Source organism: Polistes fuscatus, unplaced genomic scaffold (assembly GCF_010416935.1).
Source record: "Polistes fuscatus isolate 324 unplaced genomic scaffold, CU_Pfus_HIC Scaffold25, whole genome shotgun sequence".
NCBI classification, from domain to species: Eukaryota; Metazoa; Arthropoda; class Insecta; order Hymenoptera; family Vespidae; genus Polistes; species Polistes fuscatus.
Genome location: NW_025113102.1, coordinates 778844 through 803968, shown reverse-complemented (window position 1 = coordinate 803968; position 25125 = coordinate 778844). Strand labels below are relative to the sequence as shown.

At 29.8% G+C, this 25125-nt stretch overlaps 1 protein-coding gene and 2 non-coding genes across 5 annotated transcripts in view; 2 read left to right on the top strand and 1 right to left on the bottom strand.

Annotated features, from left to right (window-relative positions):
* LOC122518581 (putative uncharacterized protein DDB_G0282133) overlaps positions 1-25125 on the bottom strand; it is a 149556-nt gene that overhangs the window by 93292 nt on the left and 31139 nt on the right. For 2 of the 3 annotated variants that reach the window (XM_043637591.1, XM_043637593.1), the window contains exons 1-3: positions 19810-20147; positions 15307-15446; positions 4371-4543 (exon numbers count right to left, since the gene is read on the bottom strand). In XM_043637591.1, coding sequence (XP_043493526.1) covers positions 4371-4543; positions 15307-15445 — 312 coding nt within the window. In that variant the 5' untranslated portion in view covers position 15446; positions 19810-20147. Of the gene's footprint in view, positions 1-4370; positions 4544-15306; positions 15447-19809; positions 20148-25125 lie in introns of those variants that run through there. The other variant, XM_043637592.1, reaches the window with a different exon arrangement.
* On the top strand, positions 13192-13263 carry Trnae-cuc. Its single transcript has one exon. It is a non-coding gene; the product is annotated as a tRNA-Glu (tRNA).
* On the top strand, positions 14972-15043 carry Trnae-uuc. The gene has a single exon. It is a non-coding gene; the product is annotated as a tRNA-Glu (tRNA).

Below are 25125 nucleotides of genomic sequence, written 5' to 3'. Positions count from 1 at the left end.
ATTATATATATTAGAAAGAATAATAAAATAATAAATAGTATTAGTTCCCACTTCGATCATTTAAGTAAAGTGGCGCTGAGTACGATTAGTACTTGGATGGGTGACCCGCTTGAGAAAAAATGGGGGAAGAAGAAAAGAAGACAACTTCATGCCGTATACTTGAAATCGCTTTGCAAAATACTTGACAAACTTCATGGTGTCGTTTTTCCAGACGCTCGGAACAAAATCACTCCCCATTACATTTTCCCAAACGCGCCAAAAGAAGTATTACTTCAAAAATGTGACGAATAAATCAATTTAAATAAAGACAAAAATATAAAAACAATAACAATAATAATAACAATAATTAATTAGAGTTTATATACACGTTTTCGCGTGATTGGATAAAATTAGACGATTGAATAGAAATAAAAAAAGAAAGAAAGGAAAGAAAAATTGTACAAATTCTAAGATATCGTCGACCGAATTTAAGAAATGTGAACGCGAACGAATGGAAATACGTGACACGTATGAATGTATTAGGAAATACACGTGTGTACACGTGTGTACATCGATCGGATTCGACCACCACCACCACCACCACATTCGAATCGTCAATAAACTAGAAGAGAGTGCTAGATATCGGCATTAATAGCATCGTTACACGTTCGTGTTCTCGTCTCGTTCAGGAATAGTAACGCTTTTGCTAGTGATACAAAAGAACCGATCGATTTTTATTTCTCTCTCTCTCTCTCTCTCTTTCTCCCAATACCTAACAGCCAACAATTGTTTAAAAGTTGCCTGTTTAAAAGTCGTCTCACGAAAGAACGTACAACACCTTTACATGACGGACTTTAAAATGAGCTTCCTCGCGTAATTATGCGCTTCTCATTTTTACCAACCAATTTGTGTGTGACTCGCACGCAAATGAACTAATATTTTTTGCAAACAAGGGGTGAAGGACAAGGGAGGCGGGAAAGAGGAACGAAAAATGAAGAATAATTATCTGCTTATTAGAGGAAAAACAATATCCCGAGAAGATAATCAAATAAAATTGATTGGGAGAAAAATGTGACTTAATTTGGATAAAGAAGTAAACGAATAGAATGAGAAAGAAAAGAATGATAATAATTATTAACGAGAAGCAATATAATTTAAAGATAAATGGTTTATATATATACAGTGTATTAAAATATATTGATACAAAAAGAAAGAAAGAAATTTCTTAATCGAAATTTCAATCAATGGTTGGCAATTAAGTGATTGAGGATTTTAACTACGAAAACTTTCCAATTTTTCCTGAAAAATAAAACTTTATTCAAAGGGACACAGGTATTGTGTGTCCCTTTTCATTCGATGAATTTTTGTCATCATTCACACAGTGTCATCATTTCACGTTCATCAAATGATTCTGATTCTTCGCTATCAAAAAATTGAATTCACTGTGATTTGTCTATCGATAAAATCTGCAATCACTTATCAATTGTCAATTCAATATAAGAAAAATAAATTTGGAAAACGAAATGAAAGAGTAAAATGGCACGCGTACGTCCCATTTTCGTAGTTAACATCCACCCAATTTATCAACTACTTCATATTTTTGTCCTATTCCCGTGAAATCTTGAAGCTCGCGTATCCTCGTTATCCGATTTTCAACGAGTATCACTATAGTATCAGTATAATATCAGTGTATCAACATTAACATCAGCAACACAGCAGCACCAGCACCAACACCAGCACCAGTACCAGCAGCAACACAAGCACCACCTCTTTTTACACTCACCCCCCACCCCCACCTTTTTCCTCACGTTTGCATCTCAATTCCAACTACTCCTCCTTGCACAACTTGCCCCTCTCTCTCTCTCTCTTTCTCTCTCCTGTTTTCACTAACACAAACATACACACACACACACACACATATACTTCTTGTTCTTCCTTCTTCCTCTTTTTCTGTCGACGGAAAAGGTGGCCTCGTTCGGAGCCAGACCGTATTTATCCGTTTGCAGATTAAAAGGTAAGAGAACAAACGGCCCAACCGCGATAAATAAACTCCGAAGCGTTCTCTCTCCTCTCTCTCTCTCTCTCTCTCTGCTTTTTTTATATTTTTATCTTATTTTCTCTTTTTTTTTGTTTTATTTTTATATCTCAAAAGCCGCTACAAATTGCGTGAGTCGCGCGTCGAGATATTCATTAGACTTTTTGAAAAAGATAAAGACAAACTAAAAAACAAACAAAATGATAGATAGAGAGAGAGAGAGAGACAGAGAGAGACAGAGAGAGAGACAGAGAGAGACAGAGAGAGAGACAGAGAGAGACAGAGAGAGAGACAGAGAGAGACAGAGAGAGACAGAGAGAGAAAGTAAATATATATGTATAAAAAAGAAAGAGTAAATGTATCAGTGATAGAGCAAATTATGTATGCGTGTATGAGAAAGAGAGAGAGAGAGAGAGTAAGAGAGAGAGAGAGAGAGTAAGAGAGAGAGTGAATGTATTTTATGTGTAATAGAGTGAGTGAATGTATGAGTGTGTGTGAGGGTATGAGAGAGAGTGAGTGAGAGAGTGAGTGAGAGAGAGAGAGAGAGAGTGAGAGAGAGAGTGAATGTAATTTGTGTGTAATAGAGTGAGTGAATGTATGAGTGTGTGTGTGGGTATGAGAGAGAGTGAGTGAGAGAGAGAGAGAGAGAGAGTGAGAGAGAGAGTGAATGTATTTTATGTGCAATAAAAAGAGTGAGAATGTATGAGTGATAAAGCAAATTATCAATTATATATAATTGACATATATATAATTTATATCGATATAAATTAATAAAAATGATATCAGAACACCATAAGAGTAGGTTAAACAAATGCGAATAAAAATGAACAAAAGTTAACGAGTCTACTTTTATTTTTTCTATTGAATCTCAATCCTTCCTATTATTCGTCGTTTTTTGAAAATAAAAATAAAAATAAAATTGTAATAAAGAAAAATTTGATAATCTTCCTTGATTCGTTGATTCGAAACCATTCGAAAATAATTTTCCATGGGTTTGTTTATTTATTCTCTCTTTTTCTCACCCTCTTCCCCTACCCCCTCCCCCGTATTTGCGCCATTATCAAACCCTCCAGGCAATCAATTCCGTGAAAAAGAACGTTGCTCATTCGATCTGCGTACACACGCGCGTTTGTTTATCTGTATATACGTGTATATGTGTGTAAGTATGCATGTATGTATGTGTAAATAGAATCCATTCACGCGCAAACAAATATTAATTAACAACGACACCGTTCGTTGTAACGTTGTTTACGCGTTTCAAGTAAGAGTAAAATTTCTGCACCAGATTCGCATAATTCCGTGGGAAAATTGTTTCGTCATAACTCGAAGAAAAAAAAATGGGATATAATGGGGATTTTTTTTCTCTTCGATTAATGTAAACGAAACGAGAAACGAGAAAGAGATCGAATGATTAATAAATAAATAAAAAAGAAACATTTTTTTAAAGATCCGTGAGAATAAATTTATTTGGAATTGCAGATTCAATTCTTTTTTTTTTTTTTTTTTTTTCCTATGTGAACAAATAATATGGGAAGATACAATCAAAAATATTTCTAATGGAAAAAATGTAAGATAGAGAGAGAGAGGAATAATTTGAAATCATTGGGAATTGGTATTCGATGAAAAGAAAAGAAAAAAAAAAGAAGAGACGAGAGGTTTACCTGATTTTGAAAAAAGAATAAGAACAAATTTTCTTACGAATCTCGAGCAATCATTCGATGCACGAGATTTAAAATCGCTAGGTAAATGTGAATCGAGGAGTTTCTATTCTATGGAAATTACGACGGAATTGATTTTTATAAATTAGATCAAAATTGGAATCAATAGAGAAGAAAATGTATGAAGAATCGGTTAGAGAAAAATCGATAGAAAAATTGGAAGGGAAAATGTTTAAGAAAGTAAAGTATCACGGAAAAATCATTAATACGATTTATAATAATAATAAAATAATATAATAATAATAAAAAAAAATAATATATATAATATAAAATATAATATAATAAATAAATATAAAATAAAAATAAATAAATATAATAATAATAATAAATATAATAAAAAAAATAATATACATATATAATTTAAATAATGATTCTATTAAAAAAAAAAAAATTGTATATAAAATTTTAATCGAAAATAAAAGTAAAAATAAAAATAAAAATAAAAAAAGAAAAAACTAAAACATTGACGAGTCTCAAATTTCAATTTTGAATAAAACATTACGAATGAAATGACATTTATTTCTGAATAAAAATGAAAATATAATTAAAAATGAAATTCAAATGTAATTAAAACGACGACTAAAAATGGAATTGAAACGAGGGAAAAAAAATAATTCAAAGAAAACGTATAAACGTACCTTTTCCGATTCCGTATCCGAGTACACACGGCCGGGTCGGTATTCCGGTGGTAGATATGCTCGTGCAGTTTCCGGAGGTGCAAGTTGCAGGAAAACTCTACCACGTGGCGTCAACTCCAAAGTATGGGGAGTGACGACCGGGCCCGCTCGTGACCCACCCACCACCCCACCGTCTACAACAGAATATAACAAATATCCTACGGTCAACGAATTTACTTTCTCAATCGATTTTCATTGTAATTTATAAACACCGTCTCTCTTTCTCGTCAACCAATAGGGTGGTAACCCATTCATTCATGGTAACCCATGAAAATATTCATTGAAATCGTATTATGAAAATTCATTTGAAAATCAATTTATATTTTATTTATTTATATTTTATATTTTTATATTTTTATTTTTCTACTTTCAAATATTATCATTAAAAATATAGCAAATATTTTTAATGTAGTATTATTATAAATTAATTAGTTAGATTGCATAGTAAATGTATGTTATATATTTAATGTGGGTCACAAAATGGTGAAATGTTAATTTAGATTAAACAAAATATATTTCGATTTAAATAATCCTGTCTCTTAAAAATATTCAAAATGTACATTCGTACATTTGAGATATTATTATTATTATTATTATTATTATTTTTAATATTAAAAAATAAAATTAAAAATCTGTTGAATGGAATGAAAATAAAATAAAAATACAAAATACAAAACATATATATATTTAATTAAACAAAATTTGTTTATTAATTAAACGATAAGCAAATTACAAATCTAAAAAGGAATGAATTGAATTGAATTGAAGGGACACGAAAAAAAATTGAATAAACGAAATAAATCGTCGAATGATAATCAAACTACTTCAATCGTTTGAAAGGTTCCATGGAAAATGATCTACAAGGTAAGATTAATTTCCACAAAAAGGTTAAAGAAACCCAACCCCAACCCTAACCCCTCCCCCTTTCCCTTCCTTTCCTTTTTCCCTTCGGGCGATCGAAGAAGAAATTTAAAAGAAGAAAAACAGTCGCAAAGAAGTTGCTTTAACGTCGGTTCTCGTTTTCGTTTTCTCGTCGTGGTCGTCGTCGCAGGTGTCCCAGTAAAATTTCCCCGAGACGATTCAAGGGATTTCCTGCAAATTACAGCTCTTATTTATCGCTAGCCTCTGTGTCCTACAAACTCTCCCCAATCATTTATTATCTCTGTTCTCTTTCGTTGACTTCTATCTATATTGAGTTATATTTACGGTTATATTTTCAAGATATACAACAATCTTTTTAATTTTATCTTTTTTCTTATCTTTCGTTCGTTATTTTATTTTATTTGTATCAAATATATTTTAAATTCTCATCGTTAATATTTTACTCATCATTAAATAATTTTCTTCAATTTTTGTTATTTATTTATTTTTATTTTAAGTTGTTTGTATTTTTATTTATTGTTGTATTATACTTTAAATATATTTTATCATTTTTTTTTATATATTTATTCATTTTTATTAATACAAATTAAATTAAAATTCTATCATCTTACAATTATGACTTCAAGTTTTATTATTCATTTATTTTAATTTTAAGTAATATATATTTTTATTAAATATATTTCTTGTTCATTTTTATTGATACAAATTAAATTAAGATTTTATTATCTTACAATCATGACTTCAATATTTACTATTCATTTATTCCAATGATTTTATATCTTTCACATTTATTTTAATTTTAATCTCTTCAATTTCTAACGTTCCATTTATTCTAATTTTATTTATAAATACATACATTTTCCTGTTTATATTGTGTTAATGCAATAAGCAAATAACTTGGAGAAATACGATAAGGGAAATTGAAATGGTGAAAACCGAGTTTCACCTATTCTCGCCAATTTCGATCAGTAATCGCATTTTCTACGCCTATTTCGTTTCCTTTCCTTTCGAGATAACGTTGTTTATAAAATCTAGAAAATAAAAAATAAAAAAAAAAATAAAAAAATAAAAAAAAAATCGTGTATTCCAATAGAACAATTTTCTACATCCCAGTCGTCAATTTAGAAAATGTCGGCCACGTTTGCAGCCGATGATGGATCACCGTTTCTCCTGCAAATGTCCTTAATTCTTACAATACAACTACATCTCCAACATTTAATCCTACTTTCCTTTTTTTTAAAAATACTGCGATAGAAATTTCTAACATCCTACTACTCCTATAATACAGAATATTATTATTATTATCTTTTACTCCCTTTTTTTTAAATTAAAAACAAATTCTTCTTTCTTTTTTCCCCTTTTTTATTTGCTGATTTTTTAAAAAAAAGGGATTCTCATTCATCAAGATTGAAACCCAACTGGACCGAAAAAAACGAAAAATAAATATTGAAAATTTTTCACTCGATTTGATCATTCAATAATTAATCATAGTTTATATATTTATTCCAATAATTTAATTCAATAGTTTATTGTTAGAAAATTGTAAAAGTTTGTAAAAGAAAGATGTTTTAAAAACATGTTAAAAAAGAAAAACTATTTCTAAACAGACACACACACACATACACAGATTGTTTTTATCGTCATAATAAGAAAACTTAGGCCACTTGGAAAGTTTTTCTATGCGAGTACACTGATATAAGAAAGATAGAGAAAATCTCGATACTTTTTTGTAGAACGTAAAAGAAAAAGAAGAGAAATGTTGGTGGTTAGGGGAGGTGAAAGGAGGAAGGGGGGAGGGGTAGAAGAAATAAGAAAAAAAAAAAAAGAGAAAAAAGACCAAGTAGCTGAGAAATCTAGTCGGATTCTCGAGTAGGTCGTGAATAACGTCGAAAAGCACCACCACCAGCCAGCAGCAACCATCAACCACCAACCACCAACCAGCAGCAGCAGCAGTAACCTCGTTTTGTTGTCGTCGTTGTCTTCGTTGTCGTCTACGTCGTCTTTCGCAGGCATAGAAAATTTATTCGAAAGGACCGAGATGTTAGAAAAAGACTTTCGAACTTGTTCCGAAGTGTACTAAGAAATATAGGAAGTGTGAAAAGAAAATCAGATGGGGTTGATAACGTTCTTGAATATAAATATTCGTTACTGGTGTATTTTGATTGGTTTGAATTATGATAATATTTGAAAAATTATATTTTTCGTCAAATTATTGTATTTAAATAAATTGATATGATGTAAATATTTTATAGAACGAAATGTAGAAGAATTAATTTTTTAAAATATATATAGAAATAGGTGTGTGATCAAATATTTTATAAATTATTTATATATTTTTATGTAACAAAATATAGAAGAATAAATGTTTAAAAATATATATAGAAATAGGTGTGTGATCAAATATTTCAGATAAATTATTTAATATATATTTTTATGTAACGAAATATAGAAGAATTAATTTTTTAAAATATATATAGAAATAGGTGTGTGATCAAATATTTGATAAATTATTTAATATATATTTTTATATAACGAAATATAGAAGAATTAATTTTTAAACAAATATATAGAAATAGATATAATCAATATTTGATAAATTATAATTTATATATATATATATTATTTATAATTATAAATAATTATTTAATATATATTTTTATGTAACGAAATATAGAAAAATTAATTTTTAAAAATATATATAGAAGAATTAATTTTTAAAAATATATATATAGAAATAGATATGATCAATATTTGATAAATTAATTAATATATATATATATGTATATGTTAGTACATTTGAAAATAATTAATTTACAAATTTTTAATTTATTTTTATATTATACATAAATTTATAGATTTTCTTTAACTGTTTTACTTTGAGAATCAACACCTCGACAGTATTTTATTTTTATAAATTACTGGTTAAAATCTTATACAACGTTATCTTATGATTGGTCAGAAAAGTCCGAAGATTTGTAACTTGTATTACAATGGACTTATGCTAGTCTTATTACAAACCCTTCGTGGAATTTCAATTTTACATAACCACAGGAATAATCGAAAATAACTGAAATTCCATGAGTCGTTGAGATTCGCATAACTTTCGTCGCAGCAGCAGCATCCGACCCAAAAATTCCATCCTGCACACAGGTGTACTTTGCGAATCACCGTTATTAGTATCACCAACGTTATCATCACTATCACTATCAAATATAATCAATTTAACAATCTATAAATCACACGAATAAATCTGATGCAGAAAATTTTCTTTTTCAGTTATTTTTTTCTTCTTTCTTTCTTACGATTTTGCGATATATTTTACGTGATACGGAAAACGGGTAACATCGGAATATAAAATGTTGGAGAATTTATGATCTACGGGGCAAGAAATTGTTGAGCCTCGGTTAAAAAAGAAAGTAAAAGACAGAGAGAAGGAGAGAAAGATAGAAAGAAAGAGAAAGAGAGACAGATAAAACGAGTGGTCGTTAATGCGAAAGGAGATTTCGAGTGCATTGCGGTAGTCTCGGGGTTGCATCTCCGCGTAATTAATGGTCGAGATGGAACTGGTAGGGCCTAGGTTGAAGGGTGAAAGGGTAGAAGCAGTAGGAAAGAGAAAACACGAGAGAGAAAGAGAGAAAATGTTTCAAAGAGGTTGATGGTTCTCATTGAAAGAAAGAGTAGACGAATTTATGAAGCCCCTTTTTTCTTTTCTTTTTCTATTTTCCTATCATTCTATCTTTATCTATCCATCTCTGTCTCTGTTATGCTCGTTCGTAATCGAATTTCGTGCATAACGAGCTTGGAATGCAATTATCGTTACTCTGAACACAACCCTGCACCCCCACCCCCACTCCCCCGTCCTGACAAACACTTAAAATGATTAGTATGAATTGGTGACTCGACGAATTCTCGATATGTTCATTTCAATTCGAGTTTGATCATTTTTACAATCGAATTTCAATGGTTTATTATTGTTAATATTATTCTTATATTTATTTAATAATATATAAATAATATATTTATATTTCACACACACACAATGGTTATTATCATTATTATTATTATATAATAATTTAATACTACATAAAATAATATTATATATAGTTATTATTGTTATTATATAATAATTTAATAATATATAAAATAATATATAATATAAAAATGTTTATTTTTTTTATTTTACTATTTTACACACTATAGAAAATCATTTACGTGTTTCATCACTTTGATGGTATCGCATACAACGAGTAATTTTCTTTGCAAACAAATTTTCTACACAGGAAGATTATATTAAAACGTTATATCGAGAATATTGTATTAAATGTTATCATATATTTTTTTTTCTCTTCGAAATTTTTCATCATACATTTACCGTTTATAATAAAAAATGCGAATGGAATAATGATTTACAATTTCGTTTTTACGTAGAATTGAATTTGTTAACGAGTACTATACACATTTTTTTCTTTCCCATATGAATTTAATATAAAAATTAAAAATTAAAAATTAAAAAAAGTGTGTTTTTGCACGAGAAAAAAAAAAAGAAGAAGTTTTACAGGATGACAGGATAATATCGATCGATCGATATTAAAAAAGTTTTCCCTACCCGAAGCAATAACAACGTTCTGTTAATACATACCCGTGTAAAAAAAAAAAAAAAAAAAAAAAAGGGAGAGAAAAGGAGTATGTTGCTTGAAATTAAATTTTATCACGATACGACACGTAATAATAATAATAATAATAATAATTATAATAATAATAAACGCGACGGAAATGGAAAGGCATATATGTGTGCGTTCTTCCGGTAGAATGATTTCTCTCTTTAATAATTATTTCTCATCACGTTTTTATTATTTCATACGTTGTTAACAACCTTACCCCATTGGTTGCCATCCTAAATCACGTTTTACTAACAGAACAAACGCAAAGAAATAATCCTAAATGAAAACAAAATGTTATATATTTTCTTTTATTTTTTTTAAGGATTACGAAACACATTTTTATATACAAATAATAATTATAATGTTTTGAGAGTAGTATAAGAAAAATTACCATGAATGAATGTTTCAAATTGAATCATCAAATCGTATGATACAAATCATACTGAAAATTACATTTTCTCGAGTATCATTTCTATTTTCTTTTATTTTTTTAGAGATTACGAAACACATTTTTATATACAAATAATAATTATAATGTTTTGAGAGTAGTATAAGAAAAATTACCACGAATGAATGTTTCAAATTGAATCATCAAATCGTATGATACAAATCATACTAAAAATTACATTTTCTCGTGTATCATTTTTATTTTCTACTGATAATCTTAAAAAACACAAACAACTCTTAACAAAATATAGATAAAATAATAACAATCATAATAATAATAAAACCAAAATTAAAATATAATTTCTATATCAAAAAAACTGGTGTGTGTACTTATGTACGCACGTAAGAAGTTATACTTCTTTGCCGTACCAAAACGAACATAACCTCAATAACCTCAAAAATAACTTCAAAAAAACTTCAAAGAAAAATAATTATTATTATATATATAAGAAAGAATAAAAAAACTGGTGAGTGTACTTATGTACGCACGTAAGAAGTAATACTTCTTTTGCGTACCAAAACGAACATAACCTCAATAACCTCAAAATAACTTTAAAAATAACTTAACAAAAAGAAAAATTTATTATTATTATTATTATTATTATTTTAAAAAAAAGGAAAGAAACATATTTTCAATCGATCGATATATTATATATATTAGAAAGAATAAAAATAATAAATAGTATTAGTTCCCACTTCGATCATTTAAGTAAAGTGGCGCTGCGTACGATTAGTATTTGGATGGGTGACCCTCTTGAGAAAAAAGGCGGGAAGAAGAAAAGAAGACAACTTCATGTCGTATACTTGAAATCGCTTTGCCGCGCGTCGTAAATACCGACAAACTTCATGGTGTCGTTTTTCCATACGCTCGGAACAAAATCACTCCCCATTACATTTTCCCCAACGCGCCAAAAGAAGTATAACTTCAAAAAAAAGAGAAAAGAGACACACATATATTCGTACATAGACGGTGAAAGAAATCATGGTTCATACCTAGGGATTTTGTGCACCCTATTTTTTTTTTTAAAACATTCCAAGGGTCGAAGGGTTGAATTTCTCATTCACACTCCACGTGAATATTCGAGCAATTCTCGTATCTGTTTGCGGACCACGCGTAATACCTATCAGACACATCAAAAGCATACGTGTGTAGTTGTGTGTGTGACAGAGAGAGAGAGAAAGTGAGAAACAAGAAGAGAGAGAGAGAGAGAAAGAGAGAGAGAGGATGTACTTTGTAAACGAGCATGTTCAAACTTAGCAGTCTGCCGTATAAATATATCCTCGTGTTATTAGCACGCTTTTGAAGCTTTACACGACAATTCTGAACGTTCTCTCTCTCTCTCTCTCTCTCTCTCTCTTCCTCTCTTTCTATATATGTATATTTCTGTCTTTCTCTTTCACGTAACTTAAAGCACGTTTACACGTGTACTTTCCGGGCTCCCTTCAAAAGGACACACGCAATCAGTCTTTTAACCCAACCACAAGATTTCCACTTTCTACACGTGCCATTTCAATATTCTCTTATTCTTTTCTACCACAAATAATGAATCACAGTTTTTTACGTTTGTGTAGAGAGAAAAAGAAATAAAAAGAAGAAACACTTATTGCACTTTTATATTGCAATATGAAAAATCTAAAAAAGTAATAGGAAGTAGAATTCGTTTACGTGTTTTTTTTTTTTTTTATATGGAAATTGTATTCAAGTTATACTATTATTAATTGTGTTATAATAAATTGAATTATTGTTAATTTAAATATTATTTTCCTATCAATAAACTTTTTATCATTTCTATTGCTTTCTATGATACTTGACTATAGTGTCTGTATTTTTATTGTACAATTTATACAATTTTATTCACCGTATTGTCAAAAAATAATTTTTCCTAAAGTACTATGATACCATTTAATAATTTCTATCATACCACAGGAGGCTTGCTCGTATAATTACTTTTCAATTACTAATTTAATAACAAGACAGTTTCCTAACAAATAATAAAAAGAAAAAAGTTGTCTAATTTGAAAAATTTGTGTACAAAAATGTGAGTTGAATTTGTAATTCTTAAACTCTAACGCGTATACTATTACATAGGATGATAGTTTAATGGAGTAAACCACATCAAGGACAAATCCTTGGCATTTGAATCGAGTCATGATCTGTTCGAATTCGCTCCCCGTATATCTCTGTGGTATCTCTTATTATGACATTCGTGGTTCGTGTTATGCGGACGGTGGCATCGCATTCGAATGCAGGATACCTCTCAGCAATTTCAGGGTCCATCCTGGGCAAGATTGTCGACATTGTAAACACGTCTGTTTATTCCTACGCCTGTCAAGAACGATCTCAACTCGGAGTGCGATTTGACCTACGTGACTTATTTCCCGAATATTTCACTTATATCACACGTTTATTATTATTATTATCATCATTTATGGTAACTCATGGTAATTATTCTAATACGTTTAAGAAATTTCAATGATATATATTTAATAAATTTAAATAAAATCATTCCATCATTCTTTAGAATAATTCTGAGCTTAATTAAAAAAAAAGCATTAAAAATTAGGATCGTAAACTTGAACATATTTTTATATTTTTAAATAATTAATACGTTATGGAATAATATTCTTATTGAATTGGCAAATGAATAATGTTTGAATTTGTATAATATTTAATAAATGTATAAACAAAATTATATAAATTCTTATTATTTAATTAATATTCCAATAAAATATTGGAATACACGTGAATTTGAGCAGCAACTTACCGTGAACTTAGTAAGAAAGATAACAAGTCCGGTATGGTCTAGTGGCTAGGATACCTGGCTCTCACCCAGGAGGCTCGGGTTCGATTCCCGGTACCGGAATATCTTTTTTTTTTCTTTTCTTAGTAAAAATATTTTCTTTTTAAACGAATCACTACACTATTCTAATTACTATTTTTAACATATTGTTTTAACATTGTAAATAACAATTAAAACAAATAAAACATGGCTCTTTTTTATAAGGTTCATTAATTAATTGTGAATTTATATTCATTTTGTTGTTGTTGTTATTAACGATAAGTTAAAAGGAAAAGAATATAAAGTTGACCAAAACTACCAAGTTCTCGATATGTGCTGTTATATCACAGAGAAAGGGATGGAGGTGGTGGAGGTGGTGGAGGTGGAGGAGAGGAAAGGGAAAGAGAAAGAGGTTTACTTTATGAAGCGTACATAATTTTCCCCGAGTACGACTCGATCGCTTGTTATCGCAAGAAAATGGCTCGTCTAATTTAATCAAGGTAAAGAAAGAGGAGGAGAAGAAGAGGAAAAGTTCTATTTTACGGTTCAAGAATATGAATGGAAAAAGCCTGAAGTGTAAAAATGTGATAGGACGTAAATATCGTTTTCCAACGTGGAGACCGAATAATTAAGGAAGGTTTTTCTTTCTCTCTCTCACTCTCTCTTTCTCTCTTTCTATCTAAAAGAGCATGGAATTGAAAAGAGTTGAAAATGCCGAGGAGAAAGCTCGATGTCCTTTCATTTTCTTTTTTCTTCTCTTTTTTCTTTTTTTACCATAGTTTATTTAGCACGTACCCACCCTCCGCCATTTTTCGTTCTGCTTGCACAAAAGAGCGAGAATTGTATTCAAATGGTCGACGCGATTTAAAATTAAATAATATGTGCGACGACTAATCGACGTTCTTTTCTTTTTTTGTTTGTTTGTTTGTTTGTTTTTTTTTTAATGCATATTATAAGTACACACATATAATTTAATTGACGTGAAAAATTCTAAAAGAGAGACGAATAAATACCAGCGATATATTCTATTGTTGGTTTACAAATATATGTGATATAGACACATTTTTTTATTATTTTATTTATCTTAACAATGATCGTTAAATATTGTTTAATGAAAATTTAGGTCAACCCAATATACAATACTGTATTATACTATTCCAACTCTAATCATAATTCACAATACTATATTCTTAGACTGATAAATAAATTTGAATAAAAAATACTTGAAGGGGGGGGGTATTTCTTTGGATAATAAATACTGAAAATTCTATTAATTGTTGGTAAAATTTTAAACTATTTAAATTATTAATTATTTCCTTTAAGGATGTTTTGTTAGGTTTGCAGTTTTACAAGCTGTAAAAGAGTAATTGATTCAGAACATAATCTAGAAACTTATGGCCCACTCTGTAGATAAGTCTACATATATATCAGTTGTTAAGCCGCCAAGATTTGCGGACGGATCATCTTTGCTCTGTTTACGTTCTCTCGGGAAGAACAAATTTATTGGTTCCTGCTTGATCCGGGATTTCGAGGATATAAGAAAAACTATAGCGAAAAAATCATTTGATCTTGCTTTACGATTAAATTTATAACAATTGATTCTTCCCTATTACTTCATTCTAACATAAATACAGATATAATATTACAATAAGAGAATAAATATTGTTATTTAAATAAAGTTATTTTTTTTAAATAAAAATATAACATAATAATAATAATAATAAATCAAATTATATTAATTCAAAGAGTAAAAGTTCTCTGTTGAGGTTACTTGTGCAAGCATCTTCCATAATCCGGTATGGTCTAGTGGCTAGGATACCTGGCTTTCACCCAGGAGGCTCGGGTTCGATTCCCGGTACCGGAATATCTTTTTTTTTTTTCATTTTCAAATAGAAAAATTTTATTTTACTCACCAAACTTTACCTATCATAATTTATAATTTTTATATTTCGTTGATTAAGTCATTTAACAAATTAACATTTAAATAATCTGTTATACGTCAAATGAGACTGATGTAATAATTTTCGTTTAATTCAAATATACATTGCGAACAAATTGGAGGATGGAGGACGAGAGACGAATAAAATTTCATAACATCACCAGAAAAATGTCTTTTTAATAACTTACTCGAGAGGAAGAGGTCCTGGAGGGCCTGGGCAGCCTGACAAAGGAGAGCCCACGTTTCCGCAGCTGCGAGCCCTGTACCTCGCAAAGCAAGAACATCCCCAGCAACTACTCCTGCACCTCCACTGACGTCTGTTTGCATTCTAAAATTCAGACCATTGTTTTCATAATAATTTGTAATAATTTATAAGATAAACGAACAAATTCACTAATGTATAATTAATTTTGTTGTTTTCATAATTATTTTTATAAGAGTATCAATGATTCTTATTTGTATTAAATATAATGCGATATATTATTATTAATAATATTTGTTTCCATACTTTCTTATAATTTTTTCCCCACTTTTAGTTGCCTCTTGCAACAAAACAAGGACTACTGCGACTTATTCTCATCCCCCATAACCGCATATGTAATTCGTTATAATTATAATTATTATTTCATCGTATAATCGATGATATTTAATAATTGTTTTAATTAGGTTTGCCAATAAACAAATGTTTTATACCAAACAACCTTTTGAATTATACTCGCTCGGTAATGCAGATCGTTTTTTGGGGTCTGGGTAAGTTTACCATTTAAAATATCAAAGGAATGTACCTTGAAAAGGTTTCCCCGTTCCTTTTTCCGTTCTCGTAGGAGTATATAAATAAAATAGTACATGAAGTAAAGCAAAGGCGGCCTTTATCGAACAAAGGAACGAGGAAAATAAACATGCTACTCTCTCTCGATGCACCTCCAATATGCACGCCTTCGACTTGTTTGCATTTGCTTGTTTCTCAATGGGCTATGTGACACGTTTCTACACGTGTTTGCAACCCTGATCGATACAGTTACAAACAATGATCCTTGTTTTCATACTTTTGTCTAAATAAATAAATCAAAAATGAACATTTTATACGTAATATAATTTTAATTTTAATATGTGGCTTTTAAAGACAACAAAAATTATTGTGTTGAATTAAATTATTTGTTTTTTTTTTTTATAACAGTTTAGTTTCATTAAATTCGTAAATATTTTTCAATTCAACACGTTTGCTTTTATTGAAGTTATTTTTAAATATACTAAAATTATTTGTTAATTTATTATTATTATTTTTTCTTCTTCTTTTTTTTTACGAGAAAGTAAGATTTAACAATGTGGTTTAATAAAAATCGAAGCCCCAGTTTGCACTTAATGCACCTTTATAATAAAAAAAATAAAAAAAAACGCTAGTGCTTGGATTGCTATTCTCTCATCGAGATAAAACTTTCTTCAAACTTTCGATCCTCGGCTCGAATACTCCCTTAAGAGAATCTTCGAAAGATTATTTCGTTCATAGGAATTCGTTAATCCTATGTTAATTAACGTTTCATTTATTACATCTTAAAGGGAAACGCGTTTGTTTTTAATCGAATATTTTTTATACTTTAACCAACAAAATCATTAAATCCTACAACTAATTGTCATTATTATTATTAAATTGGTGGATAAATAATGGACCTTTTCAAAACGGATTTTAAATATGGAAATAATAATATTCAATATTATTAATAATATATAATAGAATAATATAATTAAATAAATAATAATATTATAATAATATTTATTAATTTGGTGATTTCAAATACGAAATTTGTTTTGGCCATTATTTTTGCACCAACCCTCAATATTTTTATTTATTTATAATTATTCATTATATTTTCCATTTTCTTAAATAAAATATTATCATCTAACAACACCCCCTACCCCTTATATATTATATTTATTTTTTATCTCGAAGAAAAAAAACAAAATAGGTAAAAAAAGAAATAAAGGAACAATGTTTCTCAATTTTCTTTTTGTCTGAAATTAGTCAGAAACGTCAAACGTGCATCCAATGAAACGTAATCCTCTCATCGAGTTATCTGACGTAGCCCAACATCAATTCGATTAGAATCGATCGGCCGTTTTCACGGCATTCAACTGAGTAAAATTAAACGTGATCTACCAACCCCTTCCTCCTCCCCTTCCACCACCACCACCTCCTCCTCCTTCATCTCCTTCTCCTGTAAACCCATCCTCGAATCGCTAAAATCATGATGAATTCCGTTTGTACCACGAAAATGGAACGGACACTGACGATTTCTCATTGATAATTATTATTTTGTCGTTCGACGTAATCAATTACTCATTATTTCATGACTTTTTAATCATTTGTCATTAATTATCATTTTGCAATACGTTCAAAGGACACACGTTTGATATAAAGTAGAACATATGAAAGAAAATGGATAGAAAATTGATTTGTTTTCTTCACAATTTCATAAACTCCTAATTTAATAATATACAATTCATTTTCATTCACTAATATATCATAGTAATCGAGATTACGATAATACATATATATATATGTAGGATTCGTGAAAAAATTGGGCCGTTGGACAGACTGGACCGGGACTCGAACCCAGATCTTCCGCTTTCCGGGCGACTGCTCTTTAACCAATTGAGCTATCCAGGGCCCACCGTCCAATCTCCTCACGAATGCCTACTTAAGTGTTTGTGGCCTGGAGGTGCTCGCATCCTACATTCTACCCCCCCCCCGCAACTTACATTCGACCCCGAATGTTCGTCATTTCGACATCTTATAAATCTTTTTTCAACGAACCGACAAACCAAAAACTGTGTCCAACCTCGATCTTTAATACAGACTTAACCAACGCTGTATAACTTACACGAGGGTGCTACACGTTATTTCGCGCGTCACGAAAATTGTCAAAATATTCCCAACCTCGATCTTTAATACAGGCTTAACCAATGCTGTATAACTTACACGAGGATGGAAAAACCTCTTCCCTGAACGCATTGCTGTCTAAAGGCCGTCTTGCCTAGTTCCCCAGCCAATCGTTCACGTCGCCACTATACGTCTTACGTCGGCCTAACCTCTCTTTGATAGATGTTCAATTAATTATTTTTCCCTAATTATTGCCCGGCCGTAGAAGTGTGACACGAAGCAAACCTCCATCCCGGCTGAGCCCCCAAAATGTAGGATTCGTGAAAAAATTGGGCTGTTGGACAGACTGGACCGGGACTCGAACCCGGGTTTCCGCTTCCGGACGACTGCTCTTTAACTATTGAGCTATCCAGGGCCCACCGTCCAATCTCCTCACGAACGCCTACTTTAAAGTTGGCTTGGAGGTGCTCGCATCCCACATATATACATTTTTATTATATTATATTTATTATATTTTTTATTTATTATTATTTATATATTTCTTATACTTTATCTAAATACCAATAATTCTAAATTTAAATGTACATTTAAATGTACGTGAAACAAAATGAAATTAACATTGCAATTAAAAGATATAATATTCATTCGCAAATATATTTTAATTCATTAATTAATAATAATATATTCTTTTAATTTTCTGTTGATTATTCCAACCCTATATGGGACATATCTAAATCCGATTTTTCATTTTTAGGTCGATCGAATATTCCCTTTGGAACGTTCTCCTATCCATTGTAAAGTAAATGAGTATAAGAATATACTCAAACATACACACACACACACACATATATATACACACATACAGAAAAATATTGAACAAATATCTATGAAGATTTGAAAGTTGGACCTTTAAAACGGTACAATCGGAGGGCAGGGTGTGCATATTAAATTTGTTAGACGTTATCAACTACCTACACACAAACACACATACACAAACACACATATTACTAAAAAATACGTATACTTAAACGTGTCCTCGATTTATATACAACCCAACGTGTGCCTTCGGCTGACAAAAAGAGAAATTTCAAACCGACCTTCCTTGTTCAACGAGCCGTAGCAGTTTGTAACGTTCGCAAGAATTCACTTACACCTACACAAATATATCTCACACATATACATTGTATACAATAGCCACCACGCGTATATCGTGCATATAACTTTCATCATAACGATTTCTTTTTTTTTCGTCCAAACTTTTTTCTTTCCCCTACCCCTGCTTTTTTCGTTTTTTTCTTTTCTTTTCTTTTTTTTAGGCGAGAGGAAAAAAAACATGAAAATTTGTCGACGTTTGATTCCCCTCTTATTACTTTTTCACGTATGCATTTTTACGTAAAATTTTTTTGTGTGCAACTGTTTGTGTATTATTTGTGTGTACGTGCGTGAGATCGTCTAAGCGTATTTTTCAACTCCAATAAATCGTCGACTTCAAACGGAAAAGAATTTTCCCGAAAAGAAAGAAAAAAAAAAGAATTAAAAAAAACAAATGCGTATGCAATTGTAAGTACACCTCTCTCTCTCTCGTATCGTGTATTCCATACTTTTTTTTTAATTATTATTCGAGATTACAAACCATAAAATGTATTAATGAATGATTAATAATTAATTATAAACAATTGGTTACAATAACAAATCTTAAAATGTATTAATGAATGATATTTATAATAACATTATTTATAATTTTATTATTATTTATATTTATAATAACATTTATAATAATGAATTATAAACAATTGGTTATAAAATTACAAACCTTAAACATTGTCGATGGGTGAATCGTAACGCGGCGGCGTTCTCGCCGTGATGATTTCGTGAGGTGCGAAAGGTGGTGGCCGAGTGCCTGGCAAATAATACACGAAACAGGATACCCCAATAAGGAATAAGAAAAATAGGAATACAAGGTCGAACATCAACAGGGAGTTCAAAATCATCAGCTGCATCGTGTGCCTCTGACTAACACCACCACCATTACCATATCACACGTACGAATACACAGAATACGCGTTACACGCACAGACACACACTTATTTTTATTAATTCTCTTTTATTATTATTATTATTATTATTATTATTATTATTATTATTATTATTATTATTATTATTCGCCGAGACGAGAAATATATTTTTGTTTGTCCCCTTACGTTTATTTTTTCCACATATTTTTATTATTATTATTATTATTATTATTATTATTATTATTATTATTATTATTCGTCGAGACGAGAAATATATTTTTGTTCGTCCCCCTTAAGTTTATTTTTTTTTTCTCCCACACTAAATTTAACACTTATTCGTCATAACTTAGCGGCACGTCGTTTTCTGCGTCATCATCTCGACCAATAAAAACTTTTTTTCTTCCACTTTTTCGAATCCACTACTTTTTTCCTTCCAATTCTTTATTCCTCTTTCATTTTTTTTCTTTTTTCCTTTTCCTTATCTCTTTCTCTCGAGTGACTCGGAAGAAAATCACCAAGATTCACCGACTCTACGTATGTGAGATAAAGAAAAAGATAAAAAAAAAAGAAAAAGAAATAAATGTTTCAATTCAAACGTCGGTAGAACTGACGTTCGAATGGAATACAAATATTTCTTTCTTTCCCCCCCCTTCCCCCTCTCAAATATCTTTGACAAAAATTAGAATCTTTTTTTTTTAATTCAATCCGATGAATAATTATTTCCTTATAAGTAATCGACGGTGAAAAATTTCAATTGAAATCGTGGTGACACGATTGAAAATGAAATTCCTGAAAGTCAGATGATAGGAAGATTCAATCGTAATCGAATGCGATTGGCCTCGACCAAAATCGATGGAAATTATCGACACTTCGTATCCATGTTGATAATCCAGGATTGGATTTGGCAAATTTTCATTTGTAAGATAGCATCTAAAACCTTTTCGAATTAGCACGAATCGATTATCGTTGAAGATTTCTGTCTATTAATTGCTTTTCTTAACCCCCCCCACGCCACCCCACCTTTTTCTTTTTCTTCTTCTTCTTAAATCCTATTTTTTTTTTCTTTTGATTTATCCTATTTGTTTAAATTAAATTTGAACTTTATTTATGCAATTTTACACGACACGTATAAATTTGAAATTCATTTACGTTTATGTTTGTAATTTGTAAATGTGTCATGTGTATCCCATAATCGTTGTCACGATACTAAGCGTATTATTTTGTGGTATTTGCTAGCTATCCGTGATATCTATCATTAATTCGAATAATTCGTTATATTTTGTCCAATATTATATTGTATATTAATTAACTATAATTAAATAAATGATAAATAAATTTATTTGATAAATAAATGATCGACAAGATCAAAATAACATTCAAAAAGATATTTGTTAACCTAATAATAATTTTAATAATTTTATTTTCTGGACAAGATAAAAACCAATGAACACTTTATCGATCGGTAGCCTATTAATCGGCTTTTCGATCGCTAGCCTATTAATCGGCTTTTTGATTGGCAACGCATGTCGACCGCTAGCCTATTAATCGGATTTTAGCTATCGACGGTTTTCTTACAGTTGGAAAATTAGCAGGTACTGGGAGTAAATGCGCGTGCGATTAAACCGGTTCTTAGTGAATGCTAATCTCAACTACGAACGGTCAATAAATTGTTCAAATAAATAATAATAAATAATAATAAATAATAATTATAAATCGGAACGATGAAGTATTAAATAAAAATAAATTTAAAGATCGCGAGAGAAAATTTGTTTAAGTTTAAAAAGAAAAAATAGAAAGAATAGAAAAATATATTTAAAAAATTGAGATAATTCTATGAAAAATCTTATATCGGATGGAAATAAACGAAACGATAAAATTGGGAAACTATCTGGAACTATGTTCGTGAGTTACATATGAACTTTTAAAGGAGGACAAAACGATCAAGACACCGAGGTCTTCTTAGAAAAGAAAAGAAAGACACGATAAAAGGTACAGGGAAGGCTAAGGGGTGGAGTGGGAGGGATAGGGGGAGTTGGGTTGAAACGAAACTGTCAGAAAAATCGAAAATTGTTCGGATGCGAAAGACAGGCAACTCCTCTCTTCGATCAACGATTAGTTTCTTTTATCGAATCTACTGAAACTTTGCTCTTTGTGATACGCTAACCGTTCACCTTTCCTTTTCTTTTTTTTTTTCTTCACGAGTGAACCGATAAGAGAAAGAAAGAAAGCAAGAAAAAGAGAGAGAGAGAGGCTTGGTATACAAATTGTTTTTTTTTTCTTTTTCTTTTCCAAGTATTTGTTAATAATTATTATTATTATTTTAAAAAATTATTACAAAATTTTCGTATTATTGGGAAAAATTGTTCTATTTTAGGCTCGAAACTTTTCAACCCACGTATATATATATATTTTTTTTTTTTAAATAACACAGCTACAATTTAATTAAACAAAATAAACTTACTCGTCAAATAAAAGAATATAATTGCTACAATTGTGCTAAATAATTGTTTATTATTGTTGCAATTGTATAATATTTGTTCTTTTGATTTAAAGGAATAATATCGAACGTTCGTTAAAAATAGGACGAATAAAAATACAATTTGAAAACATTTCGCGTAACGATTCGTTTCTTCAAATTTTGGAACACTTTTTAATACCTTTAATATTTTTTTCTTTTTCTACCAGAGAGAGAGAGAGAAAGTGTCGCGTAATTTATTCTGTAGCTGCTGCAATTAAACGAGCACGTAAATCATTAAAAAATAATTTCTTGTATTTTCTTTTCCGTTCTTTTACTTTTCTCCAATGTTTCTTGTTTAATGGAAAAAAAAAAATAAAAAGAAAATAAAAAACAAGGAACCGTGAATAAAATCAGAGATTGAACACTTAACGTTTGACCTCGTCCAGGTGCTAATGCAAGTACGTGATAGAGATACAGATATAATACTCGTTTAGGGTGAAACTTGTTTGCTTTGAAAAAGCAACGTTTGAAATAGAAAAACGTTGGAATGCATTCCATTTCCTATTTTTCTTTCTTTTCTTTTCTTTCTTTCTTTATTTATTTTCTTTCTCTTTTTGATTTTCTTTTTCTACGATCATCGTCGTCTCTTCAATCATGCCACTTGACATTATTTCAACGTTAAAGTTTGTCCTCGGAATTGCGTTCGTATCGAGATAGAAATAAAAAAAAAAAGAAAAATCCAAGAAATTCAAAGATTCTTCGCTCAACTTTTTCTTTTCATTTCTTTTCTTTTTTTTTATTCTTTTCGAATGAAATTCATTTTAATTAATGATTTTTCAATCGATCGAAAGAATAAATATTAAAAAGTACTTGTAAGAACGAATTAATAATTTTGAAAAAAAAAAGAAACAAAATCAAATTATACCTCGTACGTTTAATTTACATAAAAATAAATAAATAAATAAATAAATAATAATATGACAAATATAAAGAAAATCAAACGGCAATACGTTTGTCATCGTCTTTCATTCGTTAAAATAAATTCCATATTTGGAACACGATCATTATTTTTTCACCAACCTAATAAATATAATTAAAAATAATATCAAGTTGTGGGTGGAAAACTAATGACCAGTTCTACAACGGATTTCTATATTTCAAAGTGGCCATTATTTTTGCATCAACCTAATAAAATTTTAGGAATTTAAAAAAATATATTTCACGAAAAATAAAGAAAAAAACAATTCAATAAAATATAAAATAAATAAATAAAAAAATAAGAAAATAAGAGAATCATTAAATCGTCATTTTGGAAATAATTTTACTTTCCAGTAGAATCTCCCATTATAGAAATTTCCTGACATTGGGTAAATAAATAAAAAAAAAAACACCACACATACACCCACACATATATACACAAAACGTTCAATTTTCTGCTCGTGCGAGAATCCCAAGGACGTTTTCACGAAACACCACACACGGTCAATGGGATTTTCGCGCACGAGTTAACGTTCGAGAAACGGAAATTCGCGAGATGACGTAATTTCCGTCATCGCATGTAGTCTCGTAAACTTTCCTCTTCGATCTCCACCTTTCATCCCACCACCACCATCCCACCCACTCTACTACACCCCTTCCCCCTCCCCATTCTCCCCCTGTTTCTCTCTATTTCTATTAATCGAATATTCGAGGGGTGAGTTACTCGCAAACGAATTGATATTTTCAAATCAATGATTAATAAATTCAATTCATTTGTTATTAAAGAAATTAAAAAACGAAATATTATTATTTCAAAATAATTACGTGTTAATAATAAAATAATATTAATATTGAGTAGAGCATAAACCAAAGAAAAATGTAAATTAAAGTAATTAAATAAATAATAAATAATAATTAATTAATAAATTATAAATATAAAAAAAAAATAATAATTAATTGATAAATGTAATTAAAGTAAGGATAAGACAATGTAAAAAAACTTTGTAAAGTTGTGTAATAAAAATCTTTTAACTAATAAAATAATATTAATTATGTTATACTAATATTTGATTTTTTATTTATTTTTATTATTTTTTTTTTCTACGATGATTCCTAAACGACGAAAGGGATTGAAGGATGGTAATTGGTCGTTAACGTGTGACAGATAATTTAATTAGCGAGATATTCGAATTATATTACATGGAAATATATATTCGTTCTTAGGGTAACCTCGTATCTATCATTCGGTTGAAAAAAGAACAGAAAATCTATCTGCCAATTGTATTTGTCCGAGCATCTTATTGGTGTTTCATTAAAAATTATTAAAAAAATATTTTTCTTTTATAGTACGGAATTCTATTGGAGTTTAGTGTTCATAAAATGGAATACTTTATTTTCATCCATTATAATCAACATAATAAAATTGATATAAACGTTTCTCTCTTATGGTTTATCATGAAGTAAAACGTGTTTGAAAGCATTGTGACGAATAAATAGAAGTACGTGTTCACCAGCTGTTGCCTGCCTGTTTCCGAGTGCTTGACCGTACGTGGCGATCATGTTTTATGTATCACATAACAGTCCCGTAGAAAATCCTTCCTTCCTCTGATGTTCAAATTTACCTAACGCGAATTTAACTGCGTGCTAATCCGTCCGTTGTATTATTTTATCTTTTTTT